This window comes from Myxine glutinosa, chromosome 1 (assembly GCF_964187855.1).
Source record: "Myxine glutinosa chromosome 1, kmMyxGlut1.1, whole genome shotgun sequence".
NCBI lineage: Eukaryota > Metazoa > Chordata > Myxini > Myxiniformes > Myxinidae > Myxine > Myxine glutinosa.
In genome coordinates, this window is record NC_136261.1 from 408,428,449 (window position 1) to 408,445,620 (window position 17,172).

General features: G+C 51.2%; 1 protein-coding gene across 1 annotated transcript in view; it reads right to left on the reverse strand.

Moving 5' to 3' along the window:
- Positions 1-17,172, reverse strand: part of LOC137417537 (fibulin-1) — a 185,830-nt gene that overhangs the window by 42,188 nt on the left and 126,470 nt on the right. Inside the window, exons 11-12 of the mRNA XM_068103466.2 lie at positions 11,227-11,367; positions 7,417-7,545 (exon numbers count right to left, since the gene is read on the reverse strand). Coding sequence (XP_067959567.2) covers positions 7,417-7,545; positions 11,227-11,367 — 270 coding nt within the window. The remainder of the gene's footprint in view (positions 1-7,416; positions 7,546-11,226; positions 11,368-17,172) is intronic.

Below are 17,172 nucleotides of genomic sequence, written 5' to 3' on the forward strand. Positions count from 1 at the left end.
TGAGTTAGAAGAGGCCTTTTGGTGGCCAGGCTTTGCTTTGTTTGAGTGTGATGGGAGTTAGGATGAGATAGAAGAGGCCTTTTGGTGACCAGGCCTTGCTTTGTTTGAGTGTGATGGGAGTGAGGATGAGATAGAAGAGGCCTTTTGGTGACCAGGCTTTGCTTTGTTTGAATGTGATGGGAGTTAGGATGAGTTAGAAGAGGCCTTTTGGTGGCCAGGCTTTGCTTTGTTTGAATGTGATTGGAGTTAGGATGAGTTAGAAGATGCCTTTTGGTGACCAGGCCTAGCTTTGTTTGAGTGTGATGGGAGTTAGGATTAGTTAGAAGAGGCCTTTTGGTGGCCAGGCTTTGCTTTGTTTGAATGTGATGGGAGTTAGGATTAGTTAGAAGAGGCCTTTTGGTGGCCAGGCTTTGCTTTGTTTGAGTGTGATGGGAGTTAGGATGAGATAGAAGAGGCCTTTTGGTGGCCAGGCTTTGCTTTGTTTGAGTGTGATGGGAGTTAGGATGAGTTAGAAGATGCCTTTTGGTGACCAGGCCTTGCTTTGTTTGAGTGTGATGGGAGTTAGGATTAGTTAGAAGAGGCCTTTTGGTGACCAGGCTTTGCTTTGTTTGAGTGTGATGGGAGTTAGGATGAGATAGAAGAGGCCTTTTGGTGACCAGGCCTTGCTTTGTTTGAGTGTGATGGGAGTGAGGATGAGATAGAAGAGGCCTTTTGGTGACCAGGCTTTGCTTTGTTTGAATGTGATGGGAGTTAGGATGAGTTAGAAGAGGCCTTTTGGTGGCCAGGCTTTGCTTTGTTTGAATGTGATTGGAGTTAGGATTAGTTAGAAGAGGCCTTTTGGTGACCAGGCCTAGCTTTGTTTGAATGTGATGGGAGTTAGGATTAGTTAGAAGAGGCCTTTTGGTGACCAGGCTTTGCTTTGTTTGAGTGTGATGGGAGTTAGGATGAGATAGAAGAGGCCTTTTGGTGACCAGGCCTTGCTTTGTTTGAGTGTGATGGGAGTTAGGATGAGATAGAAGAGGCCTTTTGGTGACCAGGCCTAGCTCTGTTTGAATGTGATGGGAGTTAGGATGAGATAGAAGAGGCCTTTTGGTGACCAGGCTTTGCTTTGTTTGAGTGTGATGGGAGTTAGGATGAGATAGAAGAGGCCTTTTGGTGACCAGGCCTAGCTTTGTTTGAATGTGATGGGAGTTAGGATGAGTTAGAAGAGGCCTTTTGGTGGCCAGGCCTTGCTTTGTTTGAGTGTGATGGGAGTTAGGATGAGATAGAAGAGGACTTTTGGTGACCAGGCCTTGCTTTGTTTGAGTGTGATGGGAGTTAGGATGAGATAGAAGAGGCCTTTTGGTGGCCAGGCTTTGCTTTGTTTGAATGTGATGGGAGTTAGGATGAGTTAGAAGAGGCCTTTTGGTGGCCAGGCTTAGCTTTGTTTGAGTGTGATGGGAGTTAGGATGAGTTAGAAGAGGCCTTTTGGTGGCCAGGCTTAGCTTTGTTTGAGTGTGATGGGAGTTAGGATGAGATAGAAGAGGCCTTTTGGTGGCCAGGCTTTGCTTTGTTTGAATGTGATGGGAGTTAGGATGAGTTAGAAGAGGCCTTTTGGTGGCCAGGCTTAGCTTTGTTTGAGTGTGATGGGAGTTAGGATGAGATAGAAGAGGCCTTTTGGTGGCCAGGCTTTGCTTTGTTTGAGTGTGATGGGAGTTAGGATGAGTTAGAAGAGGCCTTTTGGTGACCAGGCTTTGCTTTGTTTGAGTGTGATGGGAGTTAGGATGAGTTAGAAGAGGCCTTTTGGTGACCAGGCCTTGCTTTGTTTGAATGTGATGGGAGTTAGGATGAGTTAGAAGAGGCCTTTTGGTGACCAGGCCTTGCTTTGTTTGAATGTGATGGGAGTTAGGATGAGTTAGAAGAGGCCTTTTAGTGGCCAGGCTTTTCTTTGTTTGAGTGTGATGGGAGTTAGGATGAGATAGAAGAGGCCTTTTGGTGACCAGGCTTTGCTTTGTTTGAGTGTGATGGGAGTTAGGATGAGTTAGAAGAGGCCTTTTGGTGGCAGGCTTTGCTTTGTTTGAGTGTGATGGGAGTTAGGATGAGTTAGAAGAGGCCTTTTGGTGACTAGGCCTTGCTTTGTTTGAATGTGATGGGAGTTAGGATGAGATAGAAGAGGCCTTTTGGTGGCCAGGCTTTGCTTTGTTTGAATGTGATGGGAGTTAGGATGAGTTAGAAGAGGCCTTTTGGTGACCAGGCCTTGCTTTGTTTGAATGTGATGGGAGTTAGGATGAGTTAGAAGAGGCCTTTTGGTGACCAGGCCTTGCTTTGTTTGAATGTGATGGGAGTTAGGATGAGTTAGAAGAGGCCTTTTGTTGACCAGGCCTTGCTTTGTTTGAATGTGATGGGAGTTAGGATGAGTTAGAAGAGGCCTTTTAGTGGCCAGGCTTTTCTTTGTTTGAGTGTGATGGGAGTTAGGATGAGATAGAAGAGGCCTTTTGGTGACCAGGCTTTGCTTTGTTTGAGTGTGATGGGAGTTAGGATGAGTTAGAAGAGGCCTTTTGGTGGCAGGCTTTGCTTTGTTTGAGTGTGATGGGAGTTAGGATGAGTTAGAAGAGGCCTTTTGGTGACTAGGCCTTGCTTTGTTTGAATGTGATGGGAGTTAGGATGAGTTAGAAGAGGCCTTTTGGTGACTAGGCCTTGCTTTGTTTGAGTGTGATGGGAGTTCGGATGAGTTAGAAGAGGCCTTTTGGTGGCCAGGCTTTGCTTTGTTTGAGTGTGATGGGAGTTCGGATGAGTTAGAAGAGGCCTTTTGGTGGCCAGGCTTTGCTTTGTTTGAGTGTGATGGGAGTTAGGATGAGATAGAAGAGGCCTTTTGGTGACCAGGCCTTGCTTTGTTTGAGTGTGATGGGAGTGAGGATGAGATAGAAGAGGCCTTTTGGTGACCAGGCTTTGCTTTGTTTGAATGTGATGGGAGTTAGGATGAGTTAGAAGAGGCCTTTTGGTGACCAGGCTTTGCTTTGTTTGAGTGTGATGGGAGTGAGGATGAGATAGAAGAGGCCTTTTGGTGGCCAGGCTTTGCTTTGTTTGAATGTGATTGGAGTTAGGATGAGTTAGAAGAGGCCTTGTGGTGACCAGGCTTTGCTTTGTTTGAGTGTGATGGGAGTTAGGATGAGATAGAAGAGGCCTTTTGGTGACCAGGCTTTGCTTTGTTTGAGTGTGATGGGAGTTAGGATGAGATAGAAGAGGCCTTTTGGTGACCAGGCTTTGCTTTGTTTGAATGTGATGGGAGTTAGGATGAGATAGAAGAGGCCTTTTGGTGACCAGGCTTTGCTTTGTTTGAATGTGATGGGAGTTAGGATGAGTTAGAAGAGGCCTTTTGGTGGCCAGGCTTTGCTTTGTTTGAATGTGATTGGAGTTAGGATGAGTTAGAAGAGGCCTTTTGGTGACCAGGCTTTGCTTTGTTTGAGTGTGATGGGAGTTAGGATGAGATAGAAGAGGCCTTTTGGTGACCAGGCCTTGCTTTGTTTGAGTGTGATGGGAGTTAGGATTAGATAGAAGAGGCCTTTTGGTGACCAGGCCTTGCTTTGTTTGAGTGTGATGGGAGTTAGGATGAGATAGAAGAGGCCTTTTGGTGACCAGGCCTTGCTTTGTTTGAATGTGATGGGAGTTAGGATGAGTTAGAAGAGGCCTTTTGGTGGCCAGCCTTTGCTTTGTTTGAATGTGATTGGAGTTAGGATGAGTTAGAAGATGCCTTTTGGTGACCAGGCTTTGCTTTGTTTGAGTGTGATGGGAGTTAGGATGAGATAGAAGAGGCCTTTTGGTGACCAGGCTTTGCTTTGTTTGAGTGTGATGGGAGTTAGGATGAGTTAGAAGAGGCCTTTTGGTGGCCAGGCTTTGCTTTGTTTGAATGTGATTGGAGTTAGGATGAGTTAGGAGAGGCCTTTTGGTGACCAGGCTTTGCTTTGTTTGAGTGTGATGGGAGTTAGAATGAGATAGAAGAGGCCTTTTGGTGACCAGGCCTAGCTTTGTTTGAGTGTGATGGGAGTTAGGATGAGTTAGAAGAGGCCTTTTGGTGGCCAGGCTTTGCTTTGTTTGAATGTGATTGGAGTTAGGATGAGTTAGAAGAGGCCTTTTGGTGACCAGGCTTTGCTTTGTTTGAGTGTGATGGGAGTTAGGATGAGTTAGAAGAGGCCTTTTGGTGGCCAGGCCTAGCTTTGTTTGAATGTGATGGGAGTTAGGATTAGTTAGAAGAGGCCTTTTGGTGGCCAGGCTTTGCTTTGTTTGAGTGTGATGGGAGTTAGGATGAGATAGAAGAGGCCTTTTGGTGACCAGGCTTTGCTTTGTTTGAGTGTGATGGGAGTTAGGATGAGTTAGAAGAGGCCTTTTGGTGACCAGGCTTTGCTTTGTTTGAGTGTGATGGGAGTTAGGATGAGTTAGAAGAGGCCTTTTAGTGACCAGGCCTTGCTTTGTTTGAGTGTGATGGGAGTTAGGATGAGATAGAAGAGGCCTTTTGGTGACCAGGCTTTGCTTTGTTTGAGTGTGATGGGAGTTAGGATGAGTTAGAAGAGGCCTTTTGGTGACCAGGCCTTGCTTTGTTTGAATATGATGGGAGTTAGGATGAGTTAGAAGAGGCCTTTTGGTGGCCAGGCCTTGCTTTGTTTGAATATGATGGGAGTTAGGATGAGTTAGAAGAGGCCTTTTGGTGACCAGGCCTTGCTTTGTTTGAATATGATGGGAGTTAGGATGAGTTAGAAGAGGCCTTTTGGTGGCCAGGCCTAGCTTTGTTTGAATGTGATGGGAGTTAGGATTAGTTAGAAGAGGCCTTTTGGTGACCAGGCTTTGCTTCGTTTGAGTGTGATGGGAGTTAGGATGAGATATAAGAGGCCTTTTGGTGACCAGGCCTTGCTTTGTTTGAGTGTGATGGGAGTTAGGATGAGTTAGAAGAGGCCTTTTGGTGACCAGGCTTTGCTTTGTTTGAGTGTGATGGGAGTTCGGATGAGATAGAAGAGGTCTTTTGGTGACTAGGCCTTGCTTTGTTTGAGTGTGATGGGAGTTAGGATGAGATATAAGAGGCCTTTTGGTGACCAGGCCTTGCTTTGTTTGAGTGTGATGGGAGTTAGGAAGAGATATAAGAGGCCTTTTGGTGACCAGGCTTTGCTTTGTTTGAGTGTGATGGGAGTTAGGATGAGATATAAGAGGCCTTTTGGTGACCAGGCTTTGCTTTGTTTGAATGTGATGGGAGTTAGGATGAGATATAAGAGGCCTTTTGGTGACCAGGCTTTGCTTCGTTTGAATGTGATGGGAGTTAGAATGAGTTCGAAGAGGCCTTTTGGTGACCAGGCTTATATTTGTTTGAGTGTGATGGGGGTTAGAATGAGTTCGAAGAGGCCTTTTGGTGGCCAGGCTTTGCTTTGTTTGAGTGTGATGGGAGTTAGGATGAGTTAGAAGATGCCTTTTGGTGACCAGGCTTTGCTTTGTTTGAATGTGATGGGAGTTAGGATGAGATAGAAGAGGCCTTTTGGTGGCCAGGCTTTGCTTTGTTTGAGTGTGATGGGAGTTAGGATGAGTTAGAAGATGCCTTTTGGTGGCCAGGCTTTGCTTTGTTTGAGTGTGATGGGAGTTAGGATTAGTTAGAAGAGGCCTTTTGGTGGCCAGGCTTTGCTTTGTTTGAGTGTGATGGGAGTTAGGATGAGTTAGAAGATGCCTTTTGGTGACCAGGCCTTGCTTTGTTTGAGTGTGATGGGAGTTAGGATTAGTTAGAAGAGGCCTTTTGGTGACCAGGCTTTGCTTTGTTTGAGTGTGATGGGAGTTAGGATGAGATAGAAGAGGCCTTTTGGTGACCAGGCCTTGCTTTGTTTGAGTGTGATGGGAGTGAGGATGAGATAGAAGAGGCCTTTTGGTGACCAGGCTTTGCTTTGTTTGAATGTGATGGGAGTGAGGATGAGATAGAAGAGGCCTTTTGGTGACCAGGCTTTGCTTTGTTTGAGTGTGATGGGAGTTAGAAGAGGCCTTTTGGTGACCAGGCCTTGCTTTGTTTGAGTGTGATGGGAGTTAGGATGAGTTAGAAGAGGCCTTTTGGTGACCAGGCCTTGCGTTGTTTGAATGTGATGGGAGTTAGGATGAGTTAGAAGAGGCCTTTTGGTGACCAGGCTTTGCTTTGTTTGAATGTGATGGGAGTTAGGATGAGTTAGAAGAGGCCTTTTGGTGACCAGGCTTTGCTTTGTTTGAGTGTGATGGGAGTTAGAAGAGGCCTTTTGGTGACCAGGCTTAGCTTTGTTTGAGTGTGATGGGAGTTAGAAGAGGCCTCTTGGTGACCAGGCTTAGCTTTGTTTGAGTGTGATGGGAGTTAGAAGAGGCCTTTTGGTGACCAGGCTTTGCTTTGTTTGAGTGTGATGGGAGTTAGAAGAGGCCTTTTGGTGGCCAGGCTTTGCTTTGTTTGAGTGTGATGGGAGTTAGAAGAGGCCTTTTGGTGACCAGGCTTAGCTTTGTTTGAGTGTGATGGGAGTTAGAAGAGGCCTTTTGGTGACCAGGCTTAGCTTTGTTTGAATGTGATGGGAGTTAGGATGAGTTAGAAGAGGAGGCCTTTTGGTGGCCAGGCTTTGCTTTGTTTGAGTGTGATGGGAGTTAGAAGAGGCCTTTTGGTGACCAGGCTTAGCTTTGTTTGAGTGTGATGGGAGTTAGAAGAGGCCTTTTGGTGGCCAGGCTTTGCTTTGTTCGAGTGTGATGGGAGTTTGGATGAGATAGAAGAGGCCTTTTGGTGACTAGGCTTTGCTTTGTTTGAGTGTGATGGGAGTTAGAAGAGGCCTTTTGGTGGCCAGGCTTTGCTTTGTTTGAGTGTGATGGGAGTTAGAAGAGGCCTTTTGGTGGCCAGGCTTTGCTTTGTTTGAGTGTGATGGGAGTTAGAAGAGGCCTTTTGGTGACCAGGCTTAGCTTTGTTTGAGTGTGATGGGAGTTAGAAGAGGCCTTTTGGTGACCAGGCTTAGCTTTGTTTGAATGTGATGGGAGTTAGGATGAGTTAGAAGAGGAGGCCTTTTGGTGGCCAGGCTTTGCTTTGTTTGAGTGTGATGGGAGTTAGAAGAGGCCTTTTGGTGACCAGGCTTAGCTTTGTTTGAGTGTGATGGGAGTTAGAAGAGGCCTTTTGGTGGCCAGGCTTTGCTTTGTTCGAGTGTGATGGGAGTTTGGATGAGATAGAAGAGGCCTTTTGGTGACTAGGCCTTGCTTTGTTTGAATGTGATTGGAGTTAGGATGAGTTAGAAGAGGCCTTTTGGTGACCAGGCTTTGCTTTGTTTGAGTGTGATGGGAGTTAGGATGAGTTAGAAGAGGCCTTCTGGTGGCCAGGCTTTGTATGCGCTGTGGAGACATGTACGGACCCGGTGGTCCCTCATTGACATACAGACACACACAGCAGAGACATATCTGGACGCAGTGGCCCCTCACCGACACACGTGCGCTCGATGCTGTTGTAGTAAAACCCGACGCGGCAGTTGCAGCTGTAACTGCCAGGACTGTTGATGCAAGTTTGACCTTCCCCACACCTGTGCACACCTGTCTGGCACTCGTCCACATCTGCACACAGTTCAGGGATGAGAAACATTAAAGGTCCTTGGGGAGGTGACTTGATGCACTACCCAGGATAACATTCCATTTGGAGGAGTCTTCATGTGAAACAAAAATATGGTTTGAAAGAAATTGTGCTTTTGATTAACGATGAGGGCAAAATCGACTCAAATTGCAAATGTGATGGGACACGGCATGGATGATAACGGAGAAAATTGGACTTGGACTTCCTCTGATGATTTAATGCTCTCATTGTGATGGGCTCGGTATGGTTCCACCAAACTGTGGAATTACCTCAGCAATGAACTAAAAGCAATCACTGACGATTGAACAACTCCACCCAGCATGAGGCGTACCCACCCAGCATGAGACGTACCCACCCAGCATGGGTGTAGCCACCCAGCATGAGGCGTACCCACCCAGCATGAGGCGTACCCACCCAGCATAAGGTGTACAGACCCAGCATGAGGCGTACCCACTCAGCATGAGGCGTACCCACCCAGCATGAGGCGTACCCACCCAGCATGAGGCGTACCCACCCAGCATGAGGCGTACCCACCCAGCATGAGGCGTACCCACCCAGCATGAGGCGTACCCACCCAGCATGAGGTGTACAGACCCAGCATGAGGTGTACCCACCCAGCATGAGGCATACCCAACCAGCATGAGGCGTACCCACTCAGCATGAGGCATACCCACCCAGCATGAGGCGTACCCACCCAGCATGAGGCGTACCCACCCAGCATGAGGCATACCCACCCAGTACGAGGAGTACCCACCCAGTACGAAGAGTACCCACTCAGCACAATCCATACACATCCACAAGAGCCGTAGGACCCAACATGAGTTGCACCCCTACAGACACAACATCAAGCTTACGCACCCAGCACGAGGTGTACCCACAAGTACGAGGTGTACAAACCCAGCTCGAGGCATACACCTACCCACCTATCATGAAGCGTACCCGGCATACGGAGAGTATGAGCCACATACACCCAGCACAAGCTGCACATACAGAGCACGCATCACGCATCATGCCCACCAAATGCGAGGCGTTCTGACCTTGAGCAAGCCACACCCACCCAACACGAGACATAACCACCCTGCCCATGCTGTACCTATGTACAGTAGCACCACCTGTGATAACACGGTCCTAACTGTGTCCACACAGAATTAGTTGTACCAATGTAGCATAAACTGTACATACATGGCACAAGGCAGGCCCACAAAGGTAAAGGTCCCTCCCCAAGGTTGAGCTGTGCCCAACTAGAAAGGGCCACGCCAAACCAGGCAGATCCACACCCAATTAGGCAGGGCCATGTCCAAACCAGGGAGAATGACACCTAACCAGGGAGAATGACACCTAACCAGGGAGAATGACACCCAATCAGAGAGAAACACGCCAAACCAGGGAGAACCACGCCCAACCAGGGAGAACCACGCCCAACCAGGGAGAACGGCACGTAACCAGGGACAACCACGCCCGTCGCCCAACCAGGGAGAACGGCACGTAACTAGGGAGAACCATGCCCAACAAGGGAGAATGGCACCTAACCAGGGAGAACCATGCCCAACAAGGGCGAATGGCACCGAACCAGGGAGAACCATGCCCAACAAGGGAGAATGGCACCTAACCAGGGAGAACCATGCCCAACAAGGGAGAATGGCACCTAACCAGGGAGAACCACGCTCAACAAGTGAGAATGGCACCTAACCAGGGAGAACCACGCCCAACAAGGGAGAACGGCACCTAACCAGGAAGAACCACGCCCAACAAGGGAGAACGGCACCTAACCAGGGAGAACCACTCCCAACAAGGGAGAATGGCACCTAACCAGGGAGAACCATGCCCAACAAGGGAGAACGGCACCTAACCAGGGAGAACCACGCCCAACAAGGGAGAATGGCACCTAACCAGGGAGAACCATGCCCAACAAGGGAGAATGGCACCTAAACAGGGAGAACCACGCCCAACAAGGGAGGATGGCACCTAACCAGGGAGAACCACGCCCAACAAGGGAGAACGGCACCTAACCAGGGAGAACCACGCCCATCAAGGGAGAACGGCACCTAACCAGGGAGAACCACGCCCAACAAGGGAGAATGGCACCTAACCAGGGAGAACCACGCCCAACAAGGGAGAATGGCACCTAACCAGGGAGAACCACGCCCAACAAGGGAGAATGGCACCTAACCAGGGAGAACCACGCCCAACAAGGGAGAATGGCACCTAACCAGGGAGAACCACGCCCAACAAGGGAGAATGGCACCTAAACAGGGAGAACCATGCCCAACAAGGGAGAATGGCACCTAACCAGGGAGAACCACGCCCAACAAGGGAGAATGGCACCTAACCAGGGAGAACCACGCCCAACAAGGGAGAATGGCACCTAACCAGGGAGAACCATGTCCAACCAGGGAGAACCGCACCGAACCAGGGAGAACCATGCCCAACAAGGGAGAATGGCACCTAACCAGGGAGAACCATGCCCAACAAGGGAGAATGGCACCTAACCAGGGAGAACCATGCCCAACAAGGGAGAATGGCACCTAACCAGGGAGAACCATGCCCAACAAGGGAGAATGGCACCTAACCAGGGAGAACCACGCCCAACAAGGGAGAATGGCACCTAACCAGGGAGAACCACGCCCAACAAGGGAGAACGGTGCCTAACCAGGGAGAACCATGCCCAACCATGGAGAGCGGCACCTAACCAGGGAGAACCACGCCCAACCATGGAGAGCGGCACCTAACCAGGCAGAACCATGCCCAACCAGGGAGAACGGCACCTAACCAGGGAGAACGGCACCTAACCAGGGAGAACCATGCCCAACCAGAGAGAACTACGCCCAACCCTGGAGAACCACGCCCAACCAGGGAGAATGGCACCCAACCAGGGAGAACCACGCCCAACCAGGGAGAACGGCACCTTACCAGGGAGAACTATGCCCAACCAGGGAGAACGGCGCCTAACCAGGGAGAACCATGCCAAACCATGGAGAGCGGCACCTAACCAGGGAGAACTACGCCCAACCAGGGAGAATGGCACCTAACCAGGGAGAACCACGCCCAACCATGGAGAATGGCCCCTAACCAGGGAGAACTATGCCTAACCAGGGAGAACCACGCCCAACCAGGGAGAACGGCACCCAACCAGGGAGAACAATTCCCAACCATGGAGAACGGCACCTAACCAGGGAGAACTATGCCTAACCAGGGAGAACCATGCCCAATCAGGAAGAATGGCACACAACCAGGGAGAACCATTCCCAACCAGGGAGAACCGCGCCCAATCGGGGAGAGCTGCGCTCAACTGGGGAAAACCACACCCAACCGGGAAGAACCACGCCCAACCGGGGACAGTCGTGCCCAAACAGGGAGAGTCATGCCTAAACAGGGAGAGCCGCAGTCAAACAGGGTCAGCAATGCCCAACTAATTGGAGTCATGGCCAACAAGGATGAACCATGTCTATCCAGAGTGGACATTACCGACACAATGAAAACTGTACCCATGTTGTGTGAGCATTACCCACATGGCACAAGGCATACCCAATTGGCAAAAGGGGTGCCGACGTGGCACGAGACATATCCAAGTGGCGCGAGGCATACCCAAGCGGCATGAGGTGTACCCAAGCGGAACAAGGTGTACCCACACAATGTGAGGCATACTGATGCAGTGTGAACCATACCCACGCAGTGCAAGCCATTTGGAATATTGGTGTAACCACGTCCACAGTTCAGTGTCTGCTGTTTGCAGGAGAAGGAACCTGGTGAGTTGAAGCAGTTGTACTTTTCTGGGCAAACATCATTTTCCAGGCATTCATTTATATCTGTAGAGCAGGAAATATGGGAGAAAGTGGTTAATAAGGGTGAAGATACCTTAGATGTCAAGAGGAGAACTGAGTGGGGGAAAAACAGATGTTTGTAGAAGAGAGTGTGGTGTCCATGTGGAACAAAATAAAATGTATCAACAAGGTGAGAGGCTAAGCACCAACAGGAGCTCATGCAAGTCAAGGCCTCACTGAATAAAGATCCCATAATCGGCTCGGCATATCAAAAATATTGTCAATGCTGTATAAACAAGGACTCCTTCAAAACCCAAATAATGATGGACTTACACAGGTGCAAGGAATGTTTGATATGATTGGCTATCAAGAATATTTCCAAAATTTATACCTTGGACATGCTGCTTTTGCTCTCCCAACAGTGGATGGAGGCCCTCAATGTCAGCCATGATATCAGGGTCATCTCTCTGACATATCTCATGCTTTCGATAAAGTCTGGCATCCTGCGTTACTCTCCAAACTCTCTCCCAATGGCATCCAAGGTCAACTCCATACATGACTCACTGACTTCCTCTACTCTCGAAGCCAACGTGTGGTACTCAACGGAATCCATTCATCTCCTCTACTCTGTCAAGGCTGGAGTACCCCAAGGCAGTGTTCTTGATCTTCATCGATGATCTCCTTGATTCTGGAAAATCCTCTTCATCTATTGGCTGACGACTCCACCCTCTTCCTTCGGAGAGTCAGGCAGCATCCTCTTCCCTCTCTTCAGACCTTGATATAATCTTGTCAATCATGTAGAATGTCTTTCAATCCTGAAAATTTCACACTCTCACTATCTCTCTCAGAAAGGTCCATATGGCATACCCTTTGATCTACTTCCTCAACAATCCTCTTGAAGAAGTTTAATCACTCAAGCTTTTGGGTCTCACAATCGAATGGTCTCACAATAAAATCAAGAAAGAGCAATCAGAGATTGCAGTCCCTCGCCAAGACGTGTTTTAGTGTTTTTTAAGGCTTTTGTGTGAAAACAAATATGGCGGCAGAATCACGTGACCTATGACGTCATCATTATGTTTTTTCTCCACCAATGTATCCCTAGATGAGGCTCAAGAAATTTAATCTTGATCGGATGAAGTTTTCTACTTGTCGAATTATGACGTCATAATGGAGGCACCTATGACATCATCATTAACATACGTTATTCCCCATGGAAAGTTCGTTACAATGAGCCATGTCTCAATTTTTTCTATGCGGCGCTTTCGGAGATATAGAGGTGCAAAGTTTTTCAGTATTTCCAAGATAGCACCTTTACCACTTGACTGATGACGTCATAATAATCATTAGAAATTCTACAAGTGGTGGTGCATCTTGTGAAAATTTCCTGTCAATTGGACCAACGGTTGCAGAGAAAATCATATTTATTCTGTGCGGACAAACAGAGAGAAAAATAGACAAATGAAAAATCACACATAGAGCGACACTTTTCATAGAGTGGTATGAAAATCCCATTCAAATTCCAAGTCAATCGGATGAAAATTGAGGATTTTAGAAATTTGAAATGGTTTTTGACCTTTGGCCTATATTGACCTTTTGGCCTATGCTGATCTCAAAAATAGTTGGTGGTTGAATTCAGTTTGCCGATATGTAAATCCTATTCAAATTTCATGTCAATCGGATGAAAATTGAGGATTTTAGAAATTTTAAATGGTTGTTGACCTTTGGCCTATGTTGACCTTATGACCTATGCTGATCTCAAAAATAGCTGGTGGTTGAATTCAGTTCGCTGATATGAAAATCATATTCAAATTTCAAGTCAATCGGATGAAAATTGAGGATTTTAGAAATTTTAAATGGTTGTTGACCTTTGGCCTATGTTGACCTTATGACCTATGCTGATCTCAAAAATAGTTGGTGGTTGAATTCAGTTCGCCGATATGAAAATCTTATTCAAATTTCAAGTCAATCGGATGAAAATTGAGGATTTTAGAAATTTGAAAAAAGTCAACCTTTTGGCCTATGTTGACCTTTTGGCCTATGTTGACCTTTTGGCCTATGTTGACCTTTTCGCCTATGTTGACCTTATGACCTATGTTGATCTCCAAAATAGTTGGTGGTTGAATTCAGTTAACTGATATGAAAATCCTATTCAAATTTCAAGTCAATCGGATGAAAATTGAGGATTTTAGAAATTTGAAGAAAAGTGGTTGACCTTTGGCCTATGTTGACCTTTTGACCTCAAAAATATATAGGATTTTGTCGGACCACAAACTTCACCATTTGGCGAAGTTTCCTGAAGATCGGTTTAAAATTGTGAACTGTATGCAAGTATAGTATTGTAGCGGTTAACGCTGGATGTACACAATCGCCTTGCACCGGCCAGAACACGGCCAGACGCGCCTCTCCCGGGCATGCCCGGACTCACTGTTCCCGGGCACGCCCGAACCTCCCGGGCACGCCCGGTCTCGTCTTTCCCGGGCATGCCCGCTCTCGCCTTTCCAGGGCTCGCCCAGAGCGTCCGGGCATGCCCGCTATCGCCTTTCCAGGGCTCGCCCAGAGCGTCCGGGCATGCCCGCTATCGCCTTTCCAGGGCTCGCCCAGAGCATCCGGGCATGCCCGCTCTCGCCTTTCCAGTGCTCGTCCAGAGCGCCCGGGCACGCCCAGCCTCGACTTGCCAGGCCGCAGCCAAACACGCCCGGGCAGGTCCAGACTCGCCTTTCCAAGGCTCGCCCTTGACACCCGTGCATGCCCGGTATAGCTTTTGCCGGGCAAACTTCCCGACATAAATGTGTATATATATTGCTGCCCGATAAACGGGCTTTTGTCAGAATACCTGAGCTGTTTTGTTTTCAATAAAGCAACTCGGACGAATTCCGTCTTTGGTCGCGTCACTTCTTTCGACTCGCGTTGGAGCACAGCTCCTTCACTGGTGACCTACCGACATGGACACGGCAGTGACTCTTAAACTGCCTACCTTCTGGGAGGCTCACGCGGCTGTTTGGTTCGCCCAGGCGGACTCCCAGTTCGCCCTGCGAGGCATCACCGTGGACGACACCCGCTTCCACCACGTCGTGGCAGCGCTAGGTTCCGCCACCGTGGCCCGCGCCCTGAGCCTCCTCGAGCACCCGCCGGCTGCCGACAAGTATGACGCGCTGAAGACGTTCCTCCTCGACACTTTCGCCCTCTCACCGGCGGCACGCGCACGGCGCCTGCTCGACCTGCCCGAGCTTGGCGACACGCGCCCGTCCGTGCGCGTGGACTATATCCTCTTGTTGCTCGGTGAGCACTCTCCGGATTTTCTGTTCCGCGAGTTGTTCCTTCGCCAGCTGCCTCACCCGGTACGCCTCGCCCTGGCTGGCACGTCGATCACCGATCCCCGCGCCCTCGCCAGAGAAGCCGATAAGATCTCCTCGGCGGGCCAACACATCGGCGCGGCTACCTGGAGCCTGCCGCCGTCCGAGGCGACGCCCACGATGCCCGAGCACCCTGCGCGGTTGGAGGCCGAACTGCCGGTGAAACTGGCGGCCGCCACGCCGCACCGACCGCTTCCGACATGACGGCCGGGGCCTCCACCTGACCAGGCATGGTGTTATTACCACGCCAGGTTCGGACACAAGGCTCGGATGTGCCGACCCCCGTGCACTTTCGGCAAGTCGGGAAACGGCCGGGCCGGCGTTCATTCCCAGCCATGAGCACCGGCCACTCGGGCAACTTGCTTTTTATTCGGGACAAAGCGTCCGGGCGGCGTTTCCTTTGTGACACCGGCGCCCAACTGAGCGTCATACCCGCCTCCGAGCAGGACAGGCGGGACGCCGTTTGCGGCCCCTCTTTGGTCGCTGCTAATGGCTCGGCCATACGCACTTTCGGCCCGCGCAACGTCACCCTCTGCTTCGGCAGCCAGCGCTTTCAGTGGACCTTTGTGACCGCCTGCGTCCCCATGGCTTTGCTGGGCGCCGACTTCCTCTGCGCGCACGGGCTGCTGGTCGACGTCAAACGTCGTCGCCTTGTCAACGCCGAGACCTTCAGCTCCCTGGCGTGCACGATGAGCAGCTCCGCGCCGACCGAACTGGCGTGCGCCCTCCCGACGGCGAACGAGTTCGCTCGCCTGCTCGCGGAATTCCCGGCCCTCACACGGCCGACGTTTTCGGCCATCGCAGTGCGGCATGTGATCGAGCACCACATACCCACTACGGGCCCGCCGGTCTACGCCAGGGCCCGCCGCCTCGACCCGGCCAAGCTCGCCGTGGCAAAGGCCGAGTTCGACGCGTTGGAGCACCTCGGCATCGTGCGGCGCTCCAATAGCGCGTGGGCCTCACCACTGCACATCGTGCCAAAGCCGGGGGGCGGATGGCGCCCGTGTGGCGACTACCGCCGCCTCAACGACGCTACCACCCCCGACAGGTACCCGATCCCACACATCCAGGACTTTTCCGCCCGTTTGGCGGGTCGGGTCATATTTTCCAAAATTGACCTGATACGGGGATACCACCAGGTACCTGTCCGGGCGGCCGACGTCCCGAAGACGGCCGTCATCACGCCGTTCGGCCTGCTCGAATTTTTGAGGATGCCGTTTGGCCTCAAGAACGCGGCCTAGGCGTTCCAGCGCTTAATGGACGGCGTGCTGCGCGACCTGCCATTTCTTTTCGTCTATCTGGACGACATCCTCGTCGCCAGCACGTCCCGCGCCGAGCACCTCCTCCACCTTCGAACACTGTTCGGTCGCCTCAGCGAGCACGGCTTAATTGTCAACCCGGCCAAATGCCACTTCGGCACGACGACAGTTGACTTTTTGGGCCACTGCATCACCAAGACCGGGGCCGTGCCGCTGCCGACCAAGGTCGAGGCCATCACCACGTTCCCGCGTCCCCGTTCCATCAAGGCCCTACAAGAGTTCCTCGGCATGGTGAATTTTTATCACCGATTCGTGCCCCGCGCTGCTCAGCTCATGCGGCCCCTTTACGAGGCCCTCCGGGGCAAGCCGGCCAAGCATGACATCGTTTGGTCCGCGGCCATGGACGCGGCCTTCACGAGCGCAAAACGGGCCCTCGCCGACGCAATGCTGCTGGCTCACCCGGTGCTCAACGCCCCCATCGCCCTCACTACGGACGCCTCCAACTACGCGGTGGGCGCCGTCCATGAACAATGGGTGGACGGGGTTTGGCAGCCACTCGCTTTTTTCAGCCGGCAGGTCCGGCCGAACGAGTTAAAATACAGCACGTTCGACCGCGAGCTGCTCGGTCTATTCCTGGCCGTTCGCCATTTCCGACACCTCCTGGAGGGCCGCCCGTTCACGGCTTTCGTCGACCACAAGCCGTTGGTCTACGCAATGGCCAAAGTCATGGAGCCGTGGTCGGCCCGCCAGCAGCGCCACCTCTCCGCCGTGTCGGAATTCACCACGGACATCCGGCACGTCGCCGGCAAAGACAACGCTGTGGCCGACTGTCTTTCTCGGGCCAGCGCGAACGCGGTCCACCTCGGCGTGGACTTCGCGCTCATGGTGGCCGACCAGACCACCGACACCTCGGTGCAGGCCCTCTGGGCGGCGGACACGGGCCTCCGCCTGGCCGACATCCCCTTCGCGGGCACCGTCCTGCTCTGCGACGTCTCCCAGGGCCAGCCTCGCCCCATCGTGCCCGTTTCCTGGCAGCGCCGCATCTTCGCCTCCATCCACGGCCTTTCTCACCCGGGCCGGAAAGATTCTCAGAAGCTGGTGTCAGCGCGTTTCGTCTGGCACGGCCTTCGACGGAACGTCCGTGACTGGGCCAACGCCTGCACGGCCTGCCAGCGGGCCAAGGTCCACCGCCACACCCAGGCCCCGCTGGCACCTTTCACCGTGCCTGCATGGCGTTT